Genomic DNA, 27,874 nt, shown 5'->3' on the forward strand with positions numbered 1-27,874 from the left:
AACCCAGGAAAAAGTGGGTCTGAAGCAAAGTCTTGTTGCGTCTCGCCGTACGCACATCAGCAATCGCAGCCAGCTGGAACAGGAAGTGCTATGTTTGAAAAAGGAAGTTACACGTTTAGAGCTTGAGCTGTCAGACACCCAAAAGGTATTAAAATAGTGTGTATCTGCTGACCCTTCCTCTAATTTAGAAACAACCATATTATACTGACCTTTTTCCCTTTCACTCTTTTGAATTCAGAAGCCCCAACTCTTGTCCCAAAATGTTGCCTATATGCATGCATCTCAGGCTAAGAACATGAGCTCCATGAGATTCAATTCAAGTTCCCAAAGAGGAGTACTCAACCCACCTCCACCGGCACCACACACCCACCACTCGTGATTGCCCCGTGATTGCGTGGCAGAAACAAATTGCCTCGCCAATAATTAAAGCACCAAACATGCCAAGGCTGGTGAAATTGACTCCAATTAAGAGCTCAATGGGACACTAAATATTCAAATTACTCAAAGTGGTGACTGTAGCCTGGCAGAGTGCCAACATTGCTGGCAGTCATAGACACATAGTGTGTGTGCGTGTGTGTGTGTGTGTGGTCTTGTATGCTTAGGTGGAAGTGGTAACATTTGATTTTACACATTAATTTGTGCGTCCTCTGGCACATATAAGTGATAGACATGTCATGCTTACGAAGATCATATGAATGCACACACATTTTATTCTCGCAAACACACACACACACACACACACACACACACACACACACAACTGTAGTATATTCTATTCTTGCTGTCAGGTCTTGTCCATTAATCCAGCCTACTCCTCTATGGAATATCACATAATGAGTCTAAGTTGAAGGTTCCATCTATGTCTTTATGTATGTTTTTCACAGACACGTGTTATTCAAACAAGGTTTCAACAAGATTTTGAAGCCGTCCATTGCCTTTGTTTCTCTAGCTGTACGGCCATGGCAATTTTGCATTCTTTTTTTTGTTTCAGTTAAGGTTTCCCATGGATAAAAGCAAATGTAAGCAGGGATACAAAATCACATAAATGGTCAATCAATACAGAGTTTAGGGTCCTTCTGAGAAATATGAAGCGAATTCCAAATACAGTCAAGCAAGATCCTTGATCTGAACACCCCTCACTTATGCTGCAGGTACATGTGGGACTTCTGAGACAGTCAGAGGAGCTGAAGGAGGCCAGACGAGAGGCGGCGAGAAGGAGCAACGAGGTTGGTGTGCAGAGAGGAGAGGTGCAAAGACTTCAGGGAGAGTTACAAAAGGGGGAGGAGGAGATGAGGAGTGCCATCAGAGAGAGACAGAGTGTCAGCAGTCACATCAGGCGGTTGAACCAAGAGCTGGAGGAGCTACGCAGCAAGCACAAAGTGACAGGTAGCAATCAGTCAATAAATCCATCAGTTATCCATTTCATCCATCCATCTGTCCATTTATCCATCAAATAACTTTTAAGTCAAAGATATACACATAAATACAGTGAATACAGTATACATACAGTTTTTGATTCACTTGCTAAATCATTTATTTTGAAATTTGACTGATGGCCAATATGTCTTTTACACCTGCGCAGTTGAGCAAGTGATGCACAAGCAACTTAACATGAGGTTGTTGCTTTTTTTTTAGAAGAATTAAGCTTTTATCTCACTTCACTGTTTGATTACTTTCCCTTTCTTGTTTGAACTTTGGGACAATGTTGTCCATCAGAAGCATATAGCATGCTGGAGGAGCTCTACAGTCTGCTCTGCCTTTTGTTTGCAGAACCAGCCACACTGCTGTTAGCTCAATCAGTTAGCTCAAATTAGCCAGTAGTGTGGTGATTCGGTTGCTAGCTGTCTGCACGCAATGTTAACTCAGACACACACACACACACACACACACACAGAAACCGTAGATAGAGGTTTGATTTAATGGCGCGCTGCTTTAGCTGTATGGTAATGATCTGGTTTATGTGTGTGTGTGCATGCATGTGTGCGCGTGTCTGGTGGTGGCCTTTGTAGTAGTGTGTCAGTGCAGGAATGGTGATGGCTGGGTCTCTCTGGGCACAGAAATGTCTCATTAAGAATTAACGTACACATCTACGGTCACGCCAGGCAAACACCTCGCATACACACACGCATGCAGCCATTTCTCCCAACTCCCACTGCTTTAATTAGCGCATACACACTTGCTCTCCGAGGTACAAATACACACACACACTCACCTATTGTCCGCAGAGAGATGAATCTGAGGTCTCTCTCTGTGGCAGACAGTGGCTGGCTTGCTCGGTGAACACTGCTCATTAACAAGATAGAGACAGAGGGACAACGCCGTGTAGCTTGGCCTTTGTCTGTGATCAAAACGCATTCTCTCAACTCTACGCTCTGCACAAAACCACATATTATTCAGCTTTTACCTTCAGCAAATACAATCCAGCAACGTAGAGCTTATTGTAAGGACTTAAGAAGAATAAAGATGCATTATTATAACAAAGGGGGCATTGTTTACCTGGATATAGCAGTGGCCTGAATAGACTGGGTGAGGAGTTAACTTGATAAAATTACTGTCATGAACAAAAGGCCTTTTTATTAACATAAAGCCCTCGCTGAGGTTCCTTCTGTATAATGAAAACATTGCCTTGAGTGGTGATGATTCTTTTTGTTGCTTGATAACGGTAGACTTGGACTAGAATGGAGTGGATTGTGAAAATGAACAGGTTAGAAGGTTAGAATGCAGATTGTTGTAATACAAATAGGTATACAGTAAAATAATGAGGAAAAAACAGGACTTTACCAAAGTAAATTTTCATCAAAACCACATATTTTGAGGCGTTTACTTTATTTTATAACTGTATGTACTGTTATAATGGGTATCTAGTTTTTTTATCTATGTCGTCTTGGCAGTCGGCTGCTACACATTTTTTATACATTTTTTATGCTCTCTATCAGAGCATTTTTAGTTGTAACATTGTTGGGTGATGTGAGACTGGTAACATGTTATCTGAATCCCACAGTTAACTGGATGTATATAAAACTGTAGCTGGGAGGTGATGGATATAATATTAAAAGGTGTCTGCGGCCAGATAGATAGAGGAAGAAAGGAACAGAGGATAGGATGATGCCAGACAACCAGAGAAGTGTCATATGGATGAGACTGAAGAGTCTGTAGGCAGCTGGATTCAATCAGATTGTGGCAGGAGAGGATGAAGAGAAGGGAGGTGATTAAAAAGGAGAGAAAAAAGTCCTTAAAGTTGGCTTATGACTGTATGTGTCAAATTTACTGTCAGTCTTTAACAGCATGCGTTTTCTGTATGATTCTCAGTTCAGTAGATATTCTGTTATTTGCATAATAGTGAGTCCAGAGAGTAAATCACACAACACTTAATAAACTACATGTAGTGCTAAGAGAATGCCAGTGTGTGTACAGTACATATACTGATGTAGATGATGTACAGTATATCTGGTTATTTTAAACTGAATTGAAAACTGATATGTGGCATGATTTTTTAAATCTTAGACACTTACCGTCGTAGTGTGTGTTAGTTAGTAAGTGAGTTTATATGTTTGTACTGGACACTTTTTTAATATAACATTTCAACAGACAACAAACAGAGAGGTGTAAATTAGTGAACGCTGTTACTAATTGGTTTCACAGGTTACTGGGTGTGGTATATTCTAAAGTTAATTGTTTTGGTAAGAATGTTTTTACCACCTGCCTGTGAAATTCAAACAGGGATGGATGTTTAAAAAATTCAAATGTGGCTGATTGTGTCATCTTACATCTTAAATAAGATGTGTTGTAAGGTTGGCTGTAATGTGAAATAAATGTGATGCTGTGTGACAACAAATGAAATAACAGCATAAACAAAAACACAATATCCATATTTCCACACTTCCATAAAAACAGAAATGTGATATTACCTCCCCTCTGTGCTGCTGATGTGCATCTGCCTAAAGATGATGAAATCATTATTGTGTGCGCATGTGTGTGTGCGCGCGCACAAGTGTGTGCGTATGTGTATGTGTGTGTGTGTGTGTGTGTGTGTGTGCTGCTATCCAATCTGGATCCCTGGACGCACACGTGCACAGGCCTCTCTCCTCCAATTCACCTCTATTACTAGCTATAATCCCATTTCACACTCTATCGATCCCCAAAACTGTTGTTCACCGGAACCAGCAGCAAACACTGGCATTTCTCCCCATCATTTCACCACCATTGTTCTTTATTACACAAAGAAGCCCCCCCTTTGTCTCAGAGCAAACTCAGCCCTGCTGAAATATGAATTATAAATGTATGGCTAATAAAAGAGAAGGGGGGAAAGAGAGAGACAGAAGGGGAGAGAGATAGAGATAGAGAGAAGTGGTTGGTAGAAACATCAGAGAAAATGACTCCTTTACAAGAGTCTATTGATCAGTTTCTATCAAAGGGGGATGTCAGACATGAGATTACCTGGCAGTTTGAGCATTAGGTGCCGTGTGTTATAGCCCCGGGCCCTTGTACCGCTGCCAGAGGATTGTAAATAAAGCGGAGAGGAGAGAGCAAGAGGGGAGTGTGTTGGGGTGTATGTGTGTGCATGAGTTTTAGATTCTACGTGTGTGTGTGTTAGTCTTTGTCTTTGTGAGTGTTCGCTGTTGTGTGCATGGGATTTTTTTTTTTTCTTGTGGTGTATTTGTGTGCATGACGGTGTGCGGCTGTGCGCCTGCACCTTTTGGCTTATACCCAAAAGCAGTGTTGCAAGCCCATGAAACTTCAGAAAGAGAGAGAAAGAGTCTTGGGAGGCTTTGGGACGTCTCACGGGAGCACCTTAGCCCGCTACGAATCCCCCAACAAAGCCAAAGGAAGCCCCTATGAAGCCTTATGAAGCTTTTATGAGGGCCAGGCAGGGCCCAGCTCTACCCCCAGCCACTGATTCAGGGTTAGCCAGGTTTTCGTCCTTCTCATGTTAAAGGTTAGCTGTGAGAGCGGGGTAATCTGACCGCAGATCGGTGATTATAGGCCGATGCTGTATGATGGGCTTTGAAGCTCGTATGAAGGCATTGAAAGGGAGTGATCGAAAGAGAGAGTTAGATTATAGACTAATGTCATACCTTAAGTTGTGAAGCCATTATAAAAGGGTCAAGAAAGTCAGAGAGTGAGGGACCCAAGATCTTAGATTGCGCACTAATATCATAACTTAACTCACAAAGCCACTAAAAACAGGCTGTAAAAGACCCCAGACCTCAGAATATGGACTACTGTTCAACCTTAAGCTATTAAGAAGAATTGAATGTGGAGAAACCCACAGTCCTCTGCGGATCCTCAATTAATGTGGAACATTTTGGCAGTATTCAATCCCCGCTAAGCTGAATATACCACACATCTTATGTATTTGTCTAAAGTAAACACCTGGTTTATGGCTGCATGTGTGCTGCTGTTTGCTTTCTACCTGCTGTTTTATATTTCTAGAAATTTTAACTGATAGAGAAAGCTGTCTTAATTTTGTGTTTCAGCTATGTGTGTGTATAGCTTTGCCTGTGTGTGTTCTGGTGCAAATAGGAGTGTTTGTGTAAACGGTCAGTATATGTAGCTAATTGCTCTCTCTGTGGCTTTCCCTGGTGGGAGGTATCACTGAGGTCACCTCAAAACTAATGACTTGAATGTGAATTTGATCCCCATCTCTGCTTTATCGATTATTGAGATTCATAGCAAACTTTAACCTTGAGGTTCAGTAAAATAGCCAAGGTAGGGCACACACACACACCAGCAAATAAAAGTGTTTGTGCATCATTAAATATTTAGCAATTCGAGTTGCCGCTTCAATTTTCCTAGGGCTTCAGTTTAAACATTTTGGATGCTGCAACACCATAAATTAATCATAGTTTTATTAAATGTAGATTTTCTTTTCTCTATTTCTTCCTTTCTGGTATTGGTTTTAGCTTCCCCCTATTCAGTCTGTCCCACCACGACCAACACAGCCTGGTGCGTGGCCCTAAAAGCATTACAGCAATACGCATGCAACATTTCTCTATTTCTATTTCACACACTCAAATACACATGCACGCCCACAAAGTCAAGGTCCGTCCTGTAAATATTCAACACACACACATACTCAGGAGCGCATACACACCTCTACATATTCAGTGCACACACCTTCTCAATATTCACTAGCCTTGGCCACCGATGGCTGACAGTTTATGTTATATTCAATGAATACTGAATTTAGTGAAAAGGTTTTAGGAGCTATGAAGAAACATTGACTCACAAAACAGCATACAGAACAAAAAAAAAGGGGGGTGGAAGGAAGCAAATCTTAAATTTTAAATTCAAACTAAAAAGGGCCTGTGAAAGCAAACCTAACCAAGGAACCTGACTAGTGGTTTATTATGCATCCGCTCAATGTACTAAACTACTAAGTGTAGGACAATGGGGTTTTATTGCATGGAGACGGAGGAGATGGTTGAAAAGGGAATGTGATTGAAGGGATGCAGTCAGGAGTATGAGCTCAAGTGGCCTGCTTAAGGTAAAGAGTGCCATCTATTGATGAAGTCTGGCAGCGCTTCTTTTGTCTCTCAACAAAAGGGCTGCTGCCCCGACTCAGTGTAAGCAGTGCAATACTTTCACTCCTTCCTTCTCTGCCTCTGAAAGGCATTCAGTGCCTCTTCTGTGGTGGAGTTCGTCGTTTGGCTTTGAAGGTGGCTCGCAGTTCATATTTTCCCACTCATGCTGAACTTGAGTAACCTCTGTGTATGCATGTTTTGTAAATCATTCTATTAACCTTGGTCCGCTGGAAGACGTGAAGTATTTAAGAAGTGAAGCATTGTGTTAATCTTTACTCATGTCATCTATTTCTTTCTTTAAATATGGTGAAAAACAAAATCAACTCAGCCTCAAGAACTATCTGACACCATTTTATTAATATCGCAACTGGAAAATGTCTTTTTTTTCCATGTCAGTTGAATTAGACCTACTCACTAATGAATCTGGAACAACAGCAGTCTGAAGTGAAATGCTGCTCTTTATCTCACACTTTTCTTCCTCTGTCCGTCTGTCTCTCTGTCTCTCTCTCTCTCTCTCTCCCTCCCTCTCTCTCCTGCTCAAGCTGGAGGGGAGTTGGCAGGCCCGTTGCAGGAGAGGGCGACCCAAGCGCGGTAATGGAGGGTGCCCTGAATGGAGGAAAGGGCTAGCAGAGGAGAAAATAAGGTAAAAAGGGAGAGAGGGAAAGAAGCTTCCCCTCTTATCCCATTTCCCATCGTCCCCTGTGTAAGCTCAGTAATCAAAAACATTTCGCTTTTTTTACATGCGGCATACAGTAGGCTGTTTAACTGAACATGTGTTGAACAGAACAGCCCTAAGCTCTAAATACGTACATTGTTTAAGAGAGTCTACAAAGCAAAATGCCTAACTTCTAGGTCTATCATACATAATATCATTATTCGCCAAGATCTGAAAACCAACTGAAAATGGCTGTTCTGTTTGGCATATTTCCGTTCCTGAGTGAATCTAACAGAAATATCAAAATGTGTATCGATGGGACACGGTAGGTAAGCAGATGTTAGGTCATGGAGTTCAGAGTTCAGAGGTGAGACCCCTGGTTGACCCTGGTGTGTCACCAGAGCTGCGGTGATGACATCAGCAAGCATGTATCACCCAGCGGAGTGTGTGTTTGTGTGTGTCTGTTTGTGCGCACCATAGTTGTGGTGGTGGGCTTTGGCTTCGACATGACCTCAATGCAACGGTCTTTCGTCTTAGGGAATTTCTCCTTGGTTAAGTTTGAGCCATTGGAACATTTTCATTGTCAACCGGCAATTTAAAACTCGGCATGGAGACTTTATAGGTTACATTCTGAATTATTGCATTTTATTACATTTAAACCAATTTTAGATACCGAATGGTAAAACAATTGCTGTGTCTGCATATTATATCCATTTGCAGAATCATGCTGTTTACTGTTAACCCAGTATTATCTAATAACTGCAAAGACATGAAAGGTTTTTAAGCAACAACACCATACTAATGGCTTCCATCTGTGCTGTGGGAAATCCCCTCCTTTCTCCACAGGATGCCTCCTCTCTTTCTTTCCTTTCTCTCTCCCACTCTGTTCATCCTATCATGTGTTCTCTCCATGGACCGATCTATCAGGCATTTTCTTTCCTTTTTGTTTTGGCTGTTCTGCTCCTGCTTCAGCTTTTACTACCACTAAGTTACTCTATTAGTATCTGTTTTAAGTTTAGTGCTGATACATTAAGTCAGTTAATGTGTTGAGATGCAGACAGATAGTCAGCTATAATTTATTTGGAATATAAATTTAACAATTTGTATTTTACATCTTTTTTCAAGATAATTAATTAAAATTGCCAAGCTTTTGCTGGTTATGCCTTCACAACTGCTAAGATTGACTTTTTACTTTCATTTTATGAATAATACTGTACTTTTGAGTTTTTTACATAAAATGTTGCATCTCTACTGGTAGTCTAGGGGTGTCAGACGCTGACCATAAAATTGTAGTGTCTCCAATTCCAGCCCATCTTTAGCTGATTTCCAGCTTTCTACTATATACTTTATAAATATAAATATAAATATAAATATATATATATTTTTTAAGTCTTGAAAAATACCTCAAACTTTGAACTAATTAATTTTGATTTAAGTAATTTTTTAAAAGTAAAAATGACAAGAATTCTGTGGTCCCTGCTTCTTTGGACTGTTGGTCGGACAAAACATGTCATTTGAACAAATTACTTTTGGTTGTGGGAAACTGATGGACAGTTTTCACTGTTTTCTGACATATTATATATGAAGTGATTAATCAATTAACCAAGACAACAATCTGCAGATAACTGTAATAATAATTGAAAGTTGCACTCTTAACAAAATGTGGGCTTTAGTAACTAGTGGCAGTTAATAGACTAAATGATTAGCTGAAAAAATATAAAATAATGTATAGAGTCAGTGGGCTAAATATTGAACTGTGCATTAATTTTTCTGTATTTTTTTTGGATGTGTCAATTTAACACAAATGCCAATATAAACTAATAAAGTCAAATGCTGACTGTGTGCTCTTTCCCTGCATAGTCATTCTTGTTTTAACTGTAAAATCCATAAATATACTAACTTCAGTTCATTGTACCAAAACTTTTGCCTGTCCAAGGTCCAAATGTTTTTTTTACTATTCATAAACTTGTAAATTTTCATTTCTATATTTGCTTTTAGAGATGTGGGTCAACAGTAGGGGTGGTTTGTTTTGGTCTGTGTGTGCATGTGGAGGGGGTTTGTCGGGGTGTCGAGGCTCACTGAGCGACCGAAGCAAGGCTGTGGAGGGAGGTTTGTGGAAATGGTAATCATTTGTCGTATTGATCTCGCTGTAGCCAGGGCAGCTGGCACACACAAACTCACTCGCGCACATGTACACACACACTTGTAGACACTAACTGACTCACATACACACAGACGCGCAGTTGCGTGGCAGGAATAGACCCCTTCATATTGATCCCCTTCACATTCCCTTAGCTTGGCTGCCACACACACATTCACGCATACACACACATACTCACACTTTCTGCGCCTATATTAAACACTCCTCTAAATCTGGATTTTCAGGAAACTTAATATTGGAATTAAGTACTTGGAATTAAGTATGTATTTTTGTGTTTGTTTTTAGGAATATTTTTGATAATAATGAATGTGAAAAAAATTAAATGAGTTTTAAAGAAAGATATTGGGATGACTAAAATATAGTGACAAATTTGTATTAATTCACCTGATAGTAAGCAACATCAATTGTTTTTTTGTTTGTGTGTGCAGGTCAATGGCTGTGAGGCTGGAGACGGAGGTGGCAGAGCTCAGGAGGAATCTGCAGCAGGCTGTCGATCACAAACTCAAGGCAGAGCGAGAGAAACAGGATGCGCAGGACCAGGTAAATAAATACACACCACACCTGAGTGACATAGCCACTGTAAATAACATATTTGTGTTTGTTTAAATCGGCTTGGAGCAGAGCACAGGCAAGGTGTTTGTCATCTGAACCATTGAGATACTGTCTGTACTCACAGAAAGCTATAGCAATTTTACCACTTAATATTATTTTAATGTAATTATCCAATCCGTCTGCAGTCATCATATTGATTTCTGTAGTTGACCCGGCGCTTTTCACACTTAAAGTACGTTAAAGAAGGTTGTTCTAAGCCTACTGTACTACATAAACACAAATATTTATACCCTTATGTGAAGGTCTTCTCTCCTCTCATGCCCTCCAAGGTCTTCCTCCCCTCTCCTCCCATTCTCTTCTCACTCCCTGCACCCCCTTCTTACCTTTTTGATGATTAGTGGCATATATCCGGTGCTACAGCCCGGATTATCTTGTCCAAGACAGGGAGGGGTGTATGTGGGACCTAAACCTGGCAAGGTGATTTGGAGCGTTAATTCCTGGGTGTAATATTCCCTGATATTCCCTAATGTTCTGGCTGCGAGCGGGGGGTTGGGGGGTGCGGTCTCTGGGGAAAGCGGTTGTCAGAGCTGAGCCGCCGCTGTACAAAGGCAGAATGGATAATTAAGGGTAAAGCCAGGACAGGGAAGTGATGTTCATTTAGATTCGACAAAGTTTGAATTCTGTCTTAAGCTGCCGTGCACTGTGGTGCTCTCTTGGATCTTGATTTTCCATTTAGTTCAGATTCTTCCTAAAGTTTTCTCCTTTTCTCTCTCCCTTTTCTGCTTTTCTGTTGCTTTATTTTTCTCTCTCCTGTTTTCTGCCCCTCTCTATTCTCACTCTTTTTTTCCTACGTGTTTCCGTGTCTTCTTCTCTCTCCGTTTCTTTCTCTTTCACTCGCTCTCCCTCGTATTACACTTTTTTTCACTCTGTCCTTGTGAATAATGCAGCCCGCATAGCGTGGTTCTCCTTTTTTCTCTTAACATTAGTGCACCAAGGTTTGACAATAGTGATTGCCCAGGGCCAGTAAGACACTGACTTAGGCCAGTTGATTGGTCAGTCAATAGCCAAGCCAGTGCTCGCCAAGGGTTCTTCATCTATTTCTATATGTTGAAAATTCTTTCATCTCTTTTCTCTGTTGTACAATTTCTGATCAAACACATTGCAAGACATGTCAGAGTTAGTCATGGATCTGTCAGGTCAGAGTCTTGCATGAGGAAGACATGGTAATAGCTACTATGGTATGAATATAAGCACAAAGTAAAGCTCTATCTTATATAAAATAATCAACCTGATGTTCATTACCATTATCTGTATTCCACAATTATGCATTATAACAAGTTTTCATAAAACAAGAACTTAAATAACAATTTTTTTTTAATTTCATAAAATTTGCCCTTATTGATTGTTATAATATAGAATATATTTTTTAATGATAAATTGATAAAATTAAATTGATTGACTTTCACTGAAAAATCTTACTCACTGTAAACAATTTTTAGTATTTTCAGATCAAGTTTTTTTCTCATTATTAAAGCAACAGGTTCACATTTTGGGAAATATGCTTATTCTCTTTTATGCCAAGAATACGGTGGACTCTTATATCTGCTCGGTAGCAAATTAGCTTACCTTAGAATAAAACTGAAAACAGGGTAAAGGAGCAATACAATATACAAACAATAAGCACCTACTCGCACCTATAAAGCTCACTAATTAACATGTTATATTTTGTTTGTTTAATCAAAGTGTAAAAACATCAAGTTGCGGCTGTCCTTGGGTTATGTGATATTAATTCTTAGCCTGGAACAGTGACTTCCTAGAGATTTTTCATTACTGTGAGATTGCCAGCCAACCAGAAGCGAGTCTAGAAACTTTGACAGATCCAGGCTAGCTGTTTCCCCCTGCTTCCAGTCTTTATGCAAAGCCAAGCTAACCGGCTGCAGACTGAAGCCTTATGTTTAACGGTATTTTGAGGGCGTTATCGATTTTCTCATCTAACTCTCGGCAAGAAAGTGAATGATCTTATTTCCCAGTATGTCAAACTATTCCTTCAAGGCATTGATACTACAAACAGATGCTGTGCCTGTAACAACAGCCAGCAGCATCTAGTTTCTCTGACAGTAAAGCACACAGTGCAATGCCCTATCACCTGGCGCTAATGGGCTGACAAACTAGAGGAATTCAGAAACATATAATTCATGGAGTTCCACTCTGGAACGCTGATTACTGTTTAAGAGAAGCTTTAATTATTTGTTGAGCTCTGAAGACTGTGCAAAATGAAGGCAGTGTTTAAAGTACAACAAAGGTCATTTGATACTTGATCTTTTTAAAGGATTCAACCAATCAACCTTATACTTTTTGTTTATTTTATGCCTGCATTTGCAGTAAACAGTTTGGGAGTGCATGTATCTGTATGTTATCTGGCTGGTCTCCTGCACTCATACACAATCCCTCACATTTTCCGTTGCTGTCTTCCATCATCTCAACAACAGATGAGCTTTTCAATGAATTTGACTCCAAACAGTGTTTAAACACCAGTGTGATGGCTGCTCTGACTATGACTCCTTCATTAGGTCCCAATCTCTGTTATTGACCAGCAGAAGATGAATTATCCGCTGGTGAAAAAAATCAAAGGGTTTGAAATGGTAAATGGTACACTACAGTGGCCTATAGAGGAAATCTATATTACAAATTGCCTCGGTGCACAGTAGCTGAACCTCAGATAGCTCTGTCTTTCTCTGTGTGTATGTCTTTGTATGCAACAGTGTGTATATGTTTGTGTTTATGGTGTGTGTGTTACATTTAGAGACTTGTTTGTGTTTTCTGGGTCTGTTTAGTGTTTCTTTTCTGATACTAGTGCAGTCCTCGTTCAAAACGTGCTGGTTCGGAACGGGCCGATTGGTCGGCCTTCAGTATTGCTGCTTACATCGTTCTCAATATCATTGACCTGCAGAGCCGGAGAGCCCTCTCAGTTGTAGACGCAGCAGTTCCAGTGCCACCAGTCTCCCCCCCCCAAACACAGTATTATTAACATATGCCACCAATATTTACAGTATATTGATGTGTTCCCAAAAAAGGAGCCACACCTGTTGTTTTTTTCTGCTTCTTTGCTAAATAACATTCAATTGATTGAATGTAGGCCAAAGATGCACTCACACATGGAAAAAAAATCGTTAGGGTTAAAACTACACAATTTAAAAATGTCATTAAAGTCTAACATTATCATCATTTGTGGGAGATGCTGAAAGAAAAGCCCTGCCACTGAAATCTAATTCCCAAGTTTTTCCTCCAGGCGTAACTGTGTATGAACGAAATCTTTACTGCTATATCATTACTATTCATAAAATTCAGGAATTACCCCAGGTACCCCAAGTTATAGCTGGTTCCAAAGGCCTTACAAAGGATAGGCTGACATTATTTATTGAAGGTAGCTTTCTACATGGCTCTGGATATAACGTAGGCTCGCGCATGCATGCATACGTCGAAAGCTGTGGGTCGACAACTGCTGGGGCTCTCTGGCTCTGCAGGGCGATGTTTCTCAGCTTTTTTGGGAACCGCTCATCCAAACTACTGCACACTCAATACTGCACTTCCTGGGATCCTCAGGAATACACCCGCCAAGTGTGAAGTCCGTCTGACAGTTGTCGAGAATATCGGAGCACATACAGAATGATTCCTTCAGTTTTAGGGGGATGAAGTATTTGCATGACATCCACCAGACAGTTTTGTGCTTGCACACATACACACACAACACCACACACACACACACACACACACACACAAACACACACACACTTACTTCACTCGACCCTGTCACACTGCATGAGTCCAGTTCAAATAAAAGTTGTGGTAAACACGAGGCATGTTTTTGTGACTGATCAGATCATCCCTCACTCCTTTTCCTTCTCTCTCTCTCTCTCTCTCTTTCTCTCTCTCTCTCTCTCTTCTCTCTCTCCTATGCCACACACACACACACAATCACAGTCATTAGTGTGTTTACCTCAACTTCCTTTAGCATGGAGTAAAAGATTTCAAACAGTTTTAATGAGAATTTGCAGAGAAGTTTTCATAGAGCAAAAGTTTATAAGCATGTTTTCATTCCCATAAACTTTTCTCAGTTGCCCCAAATCTTTACAACTATTGATGTCATTCTATAGAAATACAATTAGATAGTAGCTTTTAATCACTCTGAGTCAGTGGGGGATCTGCCTAGTGATTAGAGAAACAAGCCTGCTAAGTAACCTTGAACAAGACTCTGAATCTCAAAAATACACAGTTTTACTCTGCACAGTGGTTGGACAGTGGGGTGGGCGAAGCAAAATGTAATTTGCTCCAGTTTCCTCTATTTTCTTCACCACTCCAGCAGTTATAGACTGTGATTTAGCTGCATAACGTTGCTGTTATCTAATCATTTTTGGATAAGATGCACACATTTTTACCTTTGTGGGTGAACTTCGCAAACATGAGCGCGTAGTATTTTCATTTTTGTGATGCTAAAGGGAGTTGGTCTCTGGAACGGTATTATGTTCATTGATCTCACTCATTATACCTGATAGAGGCCCCTCAGCCTGGGCTAATTAGCTTAGAATGACCCACACTAGATCACCGTTTTTACACATGCACACACTAACACACACACACACACACAGGTTTGATAATGGAGAAATGAGGACAGACAAATGAAGCTCATTTGTTTAGTTGATGAATAAAGAGAAGTGGTCCAATTGTCTGACTGTTTAACCATGGAATGGACTTTTACTATTTGTTCAGCGTGTGTGTATGTGTGTGTGTCCTCGTGTCCCATTACCCTCAAGCACAGCTCATTAAGCTACAGTCCTGTAATTCATTTGAGAGATGGGACGGACAGTCGAACAGACAAACCAACTATTTTCTCACGTTTTTTTGTCCTTCTTAGCTGTCACATTGTTTGTTTGCCTGTGTTTCTGTGTATGGATGTGGATGAAAAGTTGTTGTATGCAAAGGTTCATGGGAGGGGCATATGAGGCATGATGATTTTAATAAAGCGCAAGAAATATATTTAAAAGTGGTTTCTCTCTCAGTCTTAGGTCATGTTTAGTTTAATAGATATAGTCTTTTTATGTGTTGAATTACTAAAACCTTTTGTTCTCCATGTTCTCAAAACTTGTATTTACCTCGTTAGTTCTAGCCGGTTATCAAGGTAAATTCATATCAGTTAGTGAAAGTTCAGACTCTTCACTTTTATATACAGTACCTGTGTGCTGATGACCTTGGCCAAGGTTTATAACACTTGAAAAATGAGTGGAAATTAGTCTTTACAAATCATACCTGCCACTCATTTAACAGCGTCTAAAAGTAAGTAGGAATGCTATTATTGTAATTATTCAAGGCTAACCTTTAATTATCTCACCTTCTCTGCAAGTTTTACTCCACTAAAATTCTCTTCACAGATTCGAAAATAGCTATATAATATCACTCTTTTAAACTATTTCTCATACTCATTCTCAAACTCAGAACCAAAGAATAAAAACTAAGCTTAAATTTCTAAGATTAATAAAATAAAAATGGAAAACTGTGAAAGTATGCTTTTTTATTTATTTAACCATTTTACCACAGCAGCATGCTTTTTTCTTTTCCTATTTTCTAAGATAATTAGTTATTTATTTTTTGAGCAAACATCATATGTCATGCTTCTGTCCAAGAGAACATCTAACTTTATACCACAAGTGAACCGGGAGATTGGCCCTGGCACATTTTGTTTTCCTGTACAGAAATTGTTTCCTACAAATCAATCATGTAGGAGAAAATAACTAGTTATAAATATCCGCTCCCACCGATTTATGTTATTTATTTTCCAACATTTTATTGAAGTGTTGAACAAATAAACAATTCAGGAAAAGTTATACGCATACTGTATGTTACAGTTATTTGCTACAGGGCTGGCAGAAGTCCTGCTGCATCAGCTCATCACTAAACAATACAGCAACAATAAAAATTTAAAATTGTTCTTTTGTGTTGCTGATGTCAGCTGAGCACTGTTGCAGGCTGGTCACCTGGACAACGAAACATCGGCCAGTCTGCCAAATGGGAATCCCTCTCATCCAGGACACATATATAGCTTTCTATTATTGGAAATATAGCAGTCTTAGAAACTGCACAACACTATTTGCATCTTTTTTCCAGTAATTCTGTTGCACTACTTCAACCTCAGGAACTAACTGATGCAGAAATGTCGCACTAACACTATGAAACTGAATTACTTCTAAGGCTGGGTGTTGTTTAGTCTAGGAATACCAGACTAACTCACAAATGTGAATTCTCCTGGATTTTCTTAGTTTATTTTTGATTTCCAAGTGCGTTACCAACAGGCGCAGACCAATACCAGAACCGATAGACCTGCAAACAATCAGAGTAACGAAACATGTGATGTAGCGTAGTTGGTAAATTAAACTTAGCAAATCATGTCAAAAGTATGGCAAGCACATCTGATAAGCAAAATCTTAAAGTGCAGTTGTTTGTTCTTTCATACTGATTTGATAGTGTATTCAACAGAAACAGATCCACACTGCTATTACAACATACAATGTACAGTCATTGTATAAAACCTGCCCAATATTAGATAAATAGCTGTGACTGGCCCAGGTAATCTGTCTGAATGGGAGGGTGATGCATCTGCAAGAGCAAATAATAATAATCAGCTTGTAGATTCTTCTGGTACCCAGGTTAGGTGTTGATTGAGATTATACTAATTTAATTCCATACCAAAGCAATGCCATTTGTGTATACTTTACTTTAAATATTGAAAATTACTTTCTGCAAAACACCCCTTCAATTAAAAAAAGGAACCAAACTTCTCTAAACGTTATCTAAAATGAGGATCCTTGCAAGACCTTTTCTTCCATAAAATGCTGTCTAAATGGCAATATTAGGATTTAATTTAGAAACTGTATGACCAAAAGCTAAGTAAAGAAGGTTATAAATCTTGTTCTTTGCCAGCTTTCTTCATTTGGTTGTTTCTGACATTCAGTGACGTGGACACATTTCTGTCTGTACCCAAAACCCTGAGTTCCCTCTATATATTAAAAGGCTACTAGATGGGGGAACTTCATGTGGCTGGGAAGTGGTTGAGAAACGTCTGCCGAGGCTGGTAATGTGGTTGTGCTCATGCAGGCTAGATGCAAGATAGGGGACTTCAATAATGGCAGCCACTGATAAACAACCCAGCAGCATGTGTAGGAGAGAGTGAGATGAAAGGACTCTGGGAAAGGAGTCAGGCCATGCAGCAGCAGATGAAGGTAATTAAAGAAGCCATCATCAGCATCATTAATATGCTAGATCTGCCGTGGCCCACTGACTAGTCTAATGGAGAACATGTCATCATCATCACCATTAGGGAGAGTGGGACACACACAAACACACACACACACTGTCTTAATGTTGGGTCACGCCATGATTATCACCATTAAGCCTAGAGTGAGAAGACCTGCTTAGGAAACCTCATTCTCTCCTGCCATGGTACACTCACACATACAGTACACACACACCGACACACACACACACACGCTTGTAGATCTTTAATTCAGACCCTGTGAGTGATAAGTATGCATATTTAAGTGATGTCAGGCCTGTTGGGTCTTTTAATTAGACAGAATGAATGAATGTTTTATAAAAACGTGTTTAACAATAAATGTGTTCATTAATTTGATGAGAGGATGTGCTCTGATGAGCTGAGTGGAACAGAGTAATGGCTCGTATTCAGCTCTGGAGGTTTGATGGTGATGGTAGCAACAACCCGGCTATCTGTTTCTGATTTTTCCCTCATCTTCATGTTCTCTCTCTTTACCCAGAAAAAGTTAACTTTGAATTATGTTTATCTCACGACCTTGGACAGTTTGGTCTGTTTTAGTGAAAATGCATTTTTTTTGTCCTGTACAGCTAATGTGCAATGTGATACCCTTCCACAGCTCCATGGAGAATAGAATAGATGGAAAATCCATTAACTGCTAAAGTCCCCACAATGTTGTTTTTTTCTCTCTGCAGGTATGCTTTGTGGTTTGTCATGAAAGTTCATTCAGATGTTTAAGTTCAGAAAAAGATTGTGTGTGAGTCCACAAAGTCCATCTTATATCTTTTGTCAATGAAAAGTGTGGGCTGTGCACTGGACAGCTCTGCCTTATTTTGATAGAATAAACCATCAAAATGATAAATACTGTTGCAGCAGCTGCAAAGATTCCAAATCCTTCACCAGCACTGCAGTAGTCAACTCATATTCTCTAGCTTAGACCTGAAAGGACCAGTAGTATCACCAAACTTGGTTATAAGTGTGTCCCAAATGCATTTTGTTGCCCCTTTTAGCCCCCATCATCAGCTAAAATATTTGTGCAACAAAACCAATCTAAATGTTAAGCAGGTATGCTACTTTACTCCTCCCCCCGCTTGCAATCACACCTCCTTTGTCCCGTTTTCTCCAAATGTCCCCCCCCCTTCTCTCTCTCTTTCTCTCTCTCTCTCTCACACACTCTCCCCCTTTTTCTCACACACCCTTTCACTGCCTCCCCTGACACTGGTGGAAACGGAGTGATGGTGTGTAATTTAGTCCTAATCACAACATCAGACTTGCGCTGCGATTTACATCCCTCCACCAGCCGAGCCAGTCAGACAGTCAGGAGGGAGATGTTAATGTGAGACCACAGGTAATTACTGTCATTACAGCACGCCACAGATCCTGCCAGTGTGCGTGCATGTCTGTGTATACGTGTGCGCATGTGGAGGTGTGTGCAGATGCATTGTGAGTGTGGGTGTGTTTTGAGCTTTTGAATGGTACGGTTTGATATTTTTTGTGTATATAATTAATATTGGAGTATTAAGGGGTGGTTTTGGCCAATAATTTAACAACAAAACTTCCTTCACATGGAGATCCTTCGATGCGTGAGACCAAATAGGAATGAAATCGCAAACAGGGGACAATATTTATGCCATTGTTGATAAATGTAATTACAATTGATGCTCTGACTCAGTTTACTCTTCAAAATTGAATGACTTGCTTGATGTAATTTCATTGTTACCCCAGTTTTTCTTCATTGCTTTATTTATTGAAATGCAGCCCTTCCTTAATCTAAACGTAATTAAAAGTGTAATTTTTTATCATGTTGTGAAATTTGAATTATTGATTATGTGTCACTGGCATCTCTACAACTTCCGTTTTTAACTAAGGCAACCATGACAGCAGCTCGCCATGCATGTTGCAGTGATTTTTCATTTATTTTTTTGCAATGAAATTGAGGAGAAAGTAAAATTTGCATTCATTAAAAATTGGAGGCAACTTGTTTCAGTGAACACAACTAGAAATAAGGAAGTGAGTTTGGTGACTTATGACTCAACGTTTTTCTAAGGAAAACTACGATGATCGGTCAAATATGCAGAAAGTTGCAGTGATTGGACAAAATTGCAAGGTCATGCACAATTTACTGGGATTGGTTGAATTTGCATTGATTGTTGCAAACTGTTGGGACTTGGCTATGTAACAAAACTGACGGGTCAAATTTTTAACCTGCTGCCCTCTCTGCAGCCCAGGGTGGTGCAGGATTAAATATTGGCTTCTCTTTGATAAAGTTCTAAATAACCTACAAGATTTTCACCTCAGGGAACTTTCACTTTCACCTTGGGGTGCACAAGCAATAGTCCTTTAACCAGTCTGGGTGTTGCCCATAGGAGTTTGGCTAATATATCAAGACACACTGTTCAGCCACCACCAATCACTAGATCAACAAACAGACACGAAGATACCAGACTTTATGAACATTGCATACAGTTTCTGTTTTATTTTTAATCTTGATGATTCCCCGTCCATTCTTCGCTCTTATTGCCTTAAGCCTTTTGATGATGAATTGTAGGATTACTGTTTTTGATACTCCAGCACATTTTTTCATTCCGCTCTGCATCAACAGTGTCTCATTATCTCTTTCTTACATTTAGCTCTGTGGTGTTTTCTAGATAAACATCAACAAGAAAATATTTTGGTGAGGGTATGGTTATTCAAAATACACACACAGACATACACACACACACACACACACACACGTGATTTAACTCACACAGCCGTTGATATTTTGACATTTTAGGTTAATCATATGACATTTTTGGGGATTCTTAAATCATGGACCGCATATTGGAAACTTTTTTTCATGTTTGCCAAAGTCTTTATGGGAAGATGGGATGGTATATCAAGGTGTTTCCATGGTGATAAGGGTAATGTGTCAGGGTCCCTAGAGTTTAGGCCTGGAAAGGTCCTGACTGATAAGCAGAATGAAAAAGTCAGCAGTTTGGCCAGTGCCATCCCATCCCTGTTTTCACCCCTCACCCATCTTCTGCTCTCTCCAATCTTGTCTTCAGTCTGCTTCTGCTCTCCCTCATCCTCCATCTTTCCTCCTTTGCTCCTGCTTAATACCTCACACTGCTATTTATACCTGCCTCTGCAAATGCCATCTCTTTCATTACCCCATTATTTTCCATTTACTTAATTTTTCTCTTGTGTTACTATTATGCTCTATTTGTGACATTTATTCTCACCCTGTCCCTGCTTCCCATCTATTAGAGCCTCACTCATCCCCCTTATTTTACCTTCCTTTATTTCACACCTTTGACTCCCTCCTCTCCACATTTGCCAGTGTTAGACGTTAATACTGTCCTTGAAAGAATGTAGTAATATTTTTGTTTTAACTAAAACCCATTAAAAGGACAATGAAGTGAATTTTCATCTTTTAGTTTTTCTTCATTATTTTAAAAGTTAAAATAGGACAGGAAATGTGAAAAAAACACACACAACATTGTACGTTGTTACCATTTAAATTGTTGACAGCTTACGTTGTCATAGATAATGTTTGACTGTGTATTGTAGGTTGACACACTCCGGTCAGAGCTGGAGGGGACATGGTCTGACAATACAAACCTTCGCCATGAGAGCCAGCTGGTCATGACGAATGTCAACAGTTGGATTACTGAACAAAAGTATGACCACACTAACACTGTGATGTGGTGTTTTTTCTTTATTATTCATTTCATTTGCATATGAAAAGCTGTTATTAAAATTAACATTGGTTTCCTGTATGTTTTGGTTGATATTGTGTGTGTGTGTGTGTTTTCACACTGCAAGGCCCATAGGCACTGAATAAATGTTAAAGAAACACTTCATTCAGAAGTGTTTTGCATTTAGACTTCTCTTATTAGTGCTGCAAAATATGCTGTTTAAATTGCAGGTGTTTATACACTCATAAAAGTCTTACCTAGTGTAGTTTTTAATTTTATGATTAGATGATTAGAAGTCTGTCTTCTCCCCTCAGGGCTTCCAACGAGAGCATCATTGCCCAGATGAAGGCCCAAAACAAGCTGCTGCTTATCGTCACTGAAGAAAAAGAGTGAGTTTATTCATTTTATTAAATTTTTTTTTCAGTGAGATTTTTTGGCACACTAGTTTATCAATGAGTGAATTTGTGTGTGGGTGTACGTTTGTGTGTCTCAATCTTGTGCAGTGTATTTGTGTACTAAAGATGACTAAACATGGGAGAAAAAAAAAAACGCTCAGCTAAAAGGCTACACCTGCAAACTAGGTCACCTTTCCCACCAGAAGAGTTTGCGATTATAGTGCATGTGTGTGTGCATTTACAGTAATGGTGTGATGTGTGTGGTTATGTGTTGTGTATGTTTCTGTGCATGTGTTGGAGTAATTCAGGTGGACGTATTTGCACCTTTTTCATTTTGCATGTCTGCATCATCATGACTCACACACACACACACACACACGCACATTCACAGGGACATGGGCGTGACGTATTCCTCTTTCCAGTGATCAAAGTGGTCTAGCCATCTCCTGTCATCCCACCCCCCTGCGGTGCCATGCCTCCCTCAGCCCCGCCCAGCAGCACCATAGCCGATTGTCGCTCGCTCAACTGACGTGACTGTCTGCGTGTGTAATTTTTTTCTCATGTGTTTGTTATGGTAACCTGTAGCAATGGTAACAGTCTTCATACAACCTGGAACACACTACATGAAGTTGTGTTTCATAGACGGTTTAGAACTTTCCCCCCGAATATACAGAGAAGCGATATGTTCCTACTTCCCCTCCTGTTAAATAAAACTACTTAATGCGTCTGCTGTGTATTTTAGTGGTACAATAAACATCCGAATAAGAACTTGTTTTAAAAGTTCTTGATACTGAGAATTGGTGGCATAACAAAACACTGAAATAAATAGCGACAAGGGTAAGTGATAAATGGTTGTGGAAATATAGCATTTCATTATAATGGATCAGGATATGTGTGTGTGTGTGTGTGTGTGTTTGAGATAATGCCTGAACTGCTAGTTAAAGGCTGTTCTGGAAGCAGAGAAACACAGACACCATTGCTGTAGTGTGGCAGAATATTTTGTCTGCCATGTTAACAAGAGTCTCTTGATGATAATAGGTGTCTGTCTTTCCCTGCGTCTGCCTCTCTATGTATATTTCTCTGTTTAACTCGGTCTCTGCATCTCCTTGGTTTTGTCAGACATCTTCAGGAGGCTAATGACACATTGAAGGCGGAGGTAAAGAGACTGAAAGAAGTGGCGGATGAGAAGGAGAGAGACACGGAACGCTTCAAGGTGAACAAGTGCAGAGTGGAAAAGCAATGAAGTACAAATAGGGAGAGACAAAAGAGAGTCGATCACAAACAGGTTTGTTTTTCATTTTATAATTGTTTGCAGGCCCAGATTCGAGACCAGGGCACCCGGCAAGACGAGAGAACGTGAGTCATCTGTGTGTGTGTGTGTGTGAGTGGGCAGGCGTGACCGTACATGTAAGTGCATGCATTTGTGTGCATCCACCAGCTGACCAGAGTTTAGCATTCACATCCAACAAAAGCGTTGCCCACCATGTTTCGCTCTTTCACACACAATCTAGCCCGAACAAAGCTGATGATGATAATAACAGCTGGAGTGCCAAGTTGTGAATGAAACACCCCATGGGCCTAGCCACCTGTGTGTGTCCGCGAGTGTGTGTGTGTGCGTGTTATGTCTCTTCTTCAATCTGAATATGTTATTCATGCTGGGCCTTTAACAATGATTACACTCCAATCAAGGACCCATCCTCTCCTGCCTGCCACCCCCATGGCTGTCAAACAGCATTCATCAGTAGAGAGGAGATATATTTATTATGTTCATTAAGGCAATTAAAATGAATGTGGCACAGATGGGATTGGGTGTAGGATGGAAGTGAGAATGAAGGGCGTGCGCGTGTGGGAGAGGGTGTTTGTGGGGGCACCTGCCTGCAGCAGTACTCCCCATACCCCCAGTGTGACCCCCTAAGGTCTCCCTCATTAACACCCCCTCCCCCTTACCCACCTCACCCTGTTTCACAGACATGCACACACTCATGTTGCACCCCTCCCCTAATGAACCACCAGGCTCTGTTTCCAAAACGGATCAGATTTGTTTTGACTGGGGTAGGTTTCCAATGCTATTCAAAGCTGTCAGTCATTTTAATGATATCATTAAGGGGCTGCGACAGAAAGATGAATCGCTTTTCTTTGTCTTTCCCTCATAATTGCGAATGAGCAAGAGAGAGGGACAGAGCGAGAGAGGCAGTTCATATAGATGTATGCATAAGAGGGGTTTTGATTGAGCGAATATAATAACATGGAACGAGATAAAAACAGTGAATGAAAGCCTCTTCTATAGTGTCTCCCCATCCATTCTCTCTTTTTTCCCCTTCCTCTTTTCTTTATTATGAGGATTCTTAATTTATTTTATTTCATTATTGGGAGACACACACACACACCCAAAATGCCATATGTATGAATATCATACATCTATAAGGCAACAGATATGTCATGATATTTGCATGGCAGCCATATACATTCAGTGTATAAATCTCATTACTGGTGGCAAAGGGGATATCTTCACAGTGTCTCCCACCTGTCACTATCAGTGACAGCAATCAACACGGCGTGAAGGTTTTGTCATTAGATATGCCTTTATTAAAGAAATTTATTATGATTACATGGCCTACTGTTCCAGAGCAGCTGGAGTGTCACAGCTTCATGTTGTGGATGACATTCGGTATTAGTAAGGCCCGCAGAAAGGTGAGGAAAGGAGGAATAGAGAAGATAGATTAGATTGATAAAATAAACAGATTTCTGTTATATTCATGTTTGAAAAGTTGTTTTATAGGCAAAATAAGTGAATAATACGGAATTCAACATGTACTTTAATACAAAGTATGTCAACTTTGCAGTTTTTATTGATTTTGTTCAATTTTTGCAACATAAAAATGTAAATCAGAAGTAGTACTGTGGGTTTTGGTGGAGTTTTGCAACCCTACTGATCTGACAATTGTATGGCCTTGTTGGCCCAACTAGAAACATCCCAGCAATATTGTCTCAATTCACAGCATAAAATATTATCAGAGGTTAACAGTAATGTAAACTGAGAGAACAATGCCATCTCAAGGTCCTTTTTCTTGCTTAAGAATGAAGAAGATGATGAAGGCTTTCAGCGGGTTCAGTCTATCTTGAAATTCAAACTGGTGCATCAAAAAGCAAAACAAGTGAGACAAGATCTGGAAATACAGGATCTGGAGCACACGGCTGTAGTATAAACTTTTTAATAAGTGGCAGCACAGAGCGTGTCTTCACTTTGACTATAACCGTGTGCTCTGGATCTCAACTTTCCATATCCATTTAGTAGCTGTTCTGGAGCTTTCAATCATATCACATAATCCTCCTCAGCAGCAGGTTTCACAGTCATTGTATTATAGATGTTGGAATCTAAAGTAATGCAAGAATCTCACAACAAGGTCTATTTATTAGGAATAACAGCTAAAACAATAAAACTGAGATGCCTGTTGTTCTGAAATTGTAAACGTACTGGGAATGCAAAACAGGGGGAAAAAAATCAGCTTCAATAGCTAAAATCTGTTGCAATCCTAATTGGGCAAATAATGCACTACATGAACTATCAGTCACCCCATCAAAAACATGTTGTTCAACATGCCTGTAAAAAAACGTCTCCAAGTTCTACTGTATGTCTATCATGGTCTGTTTTCTAAAATCTTCCTGTTGCATAGGAAAGATGATGCTTCTTGTCCTGCTTTCCCCTCCCTGTCTTCCCCCCAGAAGTGTTCAATATCAGGAGAAAAAAGAAGAATGGGCTCTGATAACAGCCCTTACCAAACAAAAAGTGGCTGCTGTTTGTGCCATGGAACAGTGTTTATCTGGGTGGCATGCAATTCAAAGTAGAGAAAATGCAAATATATTTAGTATGTTTCTCAACAGCAGTTATACTCTAGTCTCAAATTAATTAAATTATTTCTAATCAAAACTTTCACATTTCACCTCAAATGATTTCAGATAATATCTGAAAATATGAAAATACCAGTGCACACTGAAATACACTGAGTGGTAGAAGCAGAGATGGATGCTGTTTGCTGTGACTGTCAGACACATCCCATGTGGGGAAAACGCTCATAAAGCATCAGACTTGATCAGTCGCACCACTAACAATGTGCTTCCAATTAAGAGCAGCCAGTGATCACAGCAGAGGATTTGTACAAACAGAGAGAACTGAAGTGACAGAGAAACAGGGAGATAAGAAGGAGACTGTGTGAGAAGACAGTCAAGTCTTGCATAAAATTTGAGATGAGCGCAGTAAATAAGAACGATGAGAGCAAGATTGGAGCAAGAGGAACCATGTAGTTTATTGCCGGGTTTAGAGAGCATGGCAGCTTGGCTTTGACACTAATGACTGTAATTATACACACGCTGATTGGGTTAGGCCGCTAATTACACACATCCATGTTTGCGTGTAAACACAGGAACACATGTTTACACAGGCGTCATGCCAAGCGCTCAGCGCATCGCTGCTTTCTCACATCGGGTGCATAAATCTCACACAGTTGTCTCAGCGGCGGTGATGTTTCATGATCTGCTGAAGACCACATTAGCATCTAGGAAAGAGTTTAAATCATGTGAAGAATCTGTGGATCTGTGGTGCTTTGGATTTTAATGCCTCCTGTTTTTCCTTCGTTGTAGCAATGGAAACATGGAGCTCATCTTTTAAAAGGCATTTACAATTTGAAAGCTCAAAGGAAATTTCTGCATTTCTTCTTATTAATGTTCTTTGTATCATCATTATGGTGTGAAATTAAAAGATTTGGATGGGTCAGTTGCAATTATGTTCAGTTTATGAATGTCATTTTCAGGAAATTAAGTTTCGTTAAAAAAATGCTTACTTGGGACAAGCTTAATTAGGTAGTCGGTTAATAGGCAGTGATTCAGATTATGTTCTGTCAGCTTGTGTATGTATGGAATATCATATCAATTTTCATGTTTGTACATTTTTGGGCAAAATGTCGGTGTGTGTATATATACATATATACATGTACATATATATGCACACATTTGCATACATATACTGTTGGTAGGTAGGTATGTGCATATTGAGTGCTTTGGATCATATTTCTTTCCTTTCTTTCCTGTCTTGACTTAGTGCTGCACATAAACGACTATTGCACATCATCAGTGCTTCACCATAACTGGTTTTGTTTTTCTTTTTAGCTATTTGGCTGTTTTTTTGTTTTGTTTTTTTTTTGTTTTTTTTTTTGTTTTTTTTTTAAAAACCAAAAGAGAAACCCCTGTCAATAGATTGTGGGGATAGCACAGTGGATAGTTTTTTGAATGCACTGGTGTAACTATCAGTCTTATGTTTCTGTTATTGTCTCTTGGTTGAGGTTTACCAGAGACGGTTACAAATACATGGGAGCGGAATTGTTTCACTAATGAATCTCATAAACTTTTCAGACAAAAACGTCAGTTCACATATTGGCGTCTCCCTCAAGTGTCTCCTCAGATCTTAAATGTTTTAAGTTATGGTTAATAGGGCAAGTTTGTGTTTTCTGTGTGTGTGTGTGTGTGTGTGTGTGTGTGTGTGTCTCAGCTCACCCACATCTACAGAAACAATAATGCCATTTATTATCATTTCGATGAGCATGTGCATCTTCTCAACTGAAGCAAAACGGGACCGTCTTTCCATCCGCTGCTCTGATAGAAAATCCCAGCTTGCTCTTTTACAAGAAAATTAACATTGGGGAGGTACAGTGGTACTTTAATGGGCTGAGAAGTCTTCAGTAAAGTATTTAGAAGGTTTTTTCCGAATGCTAACTGGACAGGTTCACTGGGGCATGAAAGAAAGAGCGTAAAGCGGGGGCAGCAAGCTCTTCAGCCCGTACAGAGCACCATTATCCACCGTCGTTAATTTAATAGACATTCCTTAAGTCAGTCCTCGGTCTGAAGATAGCAGACCCTAACATTTGTTTGTCATTTCCCAAAACGTTTTTAATAAACAGTTAAAATCTTAAATGGCTTCTTGTACTCTTAATGTTCCCTGGCTGCGGTTGCGTTCGTTTTGTTTTTGTGTTATTATTTTTTGCAGTTTTATATGCGCTTTTATATATAATTTAATGATTTCTGGAACCCATTTGCTCACCCATCTTTGAGTTTAGTAATAAGTTATAATGAAAATTTGCTATAATGAAGATGATGTACGCCAACTTTTTTATGCCTCAGATTTCAAGGACATTTGATTGAAACTGTTTTGTCTTGCAAATTCATATCAGTGTACAAAAATACTGGTGCTTAAAAAAATAGACTTTGTATGGTATGAGTCAGTTTCAAGCAGCAGCTGGAAAGTGAAGTTTTTATTATTCTGTTTTCTGACTGCAGGTGCAAAGATTTACTGTAAAGATATCAAACTTAATTTTTCAGATGTTTGTGTGTGTGTGTGTGTGTGTGTGTGTGTGTGCATACATTTGTGTTACAGCATGGAAACGCAGGGTTTTGTGGCTCTAAACCTCAGCAAAATCGAGGACATGCAGACAAAACTGCGACGCAACCTGGAGGCCATCGGAATGCTAAATCAACAAGTAAGCGCGCACACAAACACACATATACACACGCACCAGGTCCTGGCAGTCCTTTTACC

At 39.8% G+C, this 27,874-nt stretch overlaps 1 protein-coding gene across 1 annotated transcript in view; it reads left to right on the forward strand.

The window, feature by feature from the left end:
- LOC118324343 (nuclear mitotic apparatus protein 1-like) overlaps positions 1 to 27,874 on the forward strand; it is a 93,537-nt gene that overhangs the window by 61,312 nt on the left and 4,351 nt on the right. The window contains exons 18-26 of the mRNA XM_035656638.1: positions 1 to 145; positions 1,152 to 1,386; positions 1,717 to 1,786; positions 9,769 to 9,880; positions 20,766 to 20,875; positions 21,208 to 21,282; positions 22,408 to 22,501; positions 22,604 to 22,644; positions 27,713 to 27,815. Of these exons, the coding sequence (XP_035512531.1) occupies positions 1 to 145; positions 1,152 to 1,386; positions 1,717 to 1,786; positions 9,769 to 9,880; positions 20,766 to 20,875; positions 21,208 to 21,282; positions 22,408 to 22,501; positions 22,604 to 22,644; positions 27,713 to 27,815 (985 nt within the window). The remainder of the gene's footprint in view (positions 146 to 1,151; positions 1,387 to 1,716; positions 1,787 to 9,768; positions 9,881 to 20,765; positions 20,876 to 21,207; positions 21,283 to 22,407; positions 22,502 to 22,603; positions 22,645 to 27,712; positions 27,816 to 27,874) is intronic.

The sequence above is a fragment of the Morone saxatilis genome, unplaced genomic scaffold, assembly GCF_004916995.1.
Source record: "Morone saxatilis isolate NCDOM2014 unplaced genomic scaffold, NCSU_SB_2.0 Contig0, whole genome shotgun sequence".
Taxonomy (NCBI): Eukaryota; Metazoa; Chordata; class Actinopteri; family Moronidae; genus Morone; species Morone saxatilis.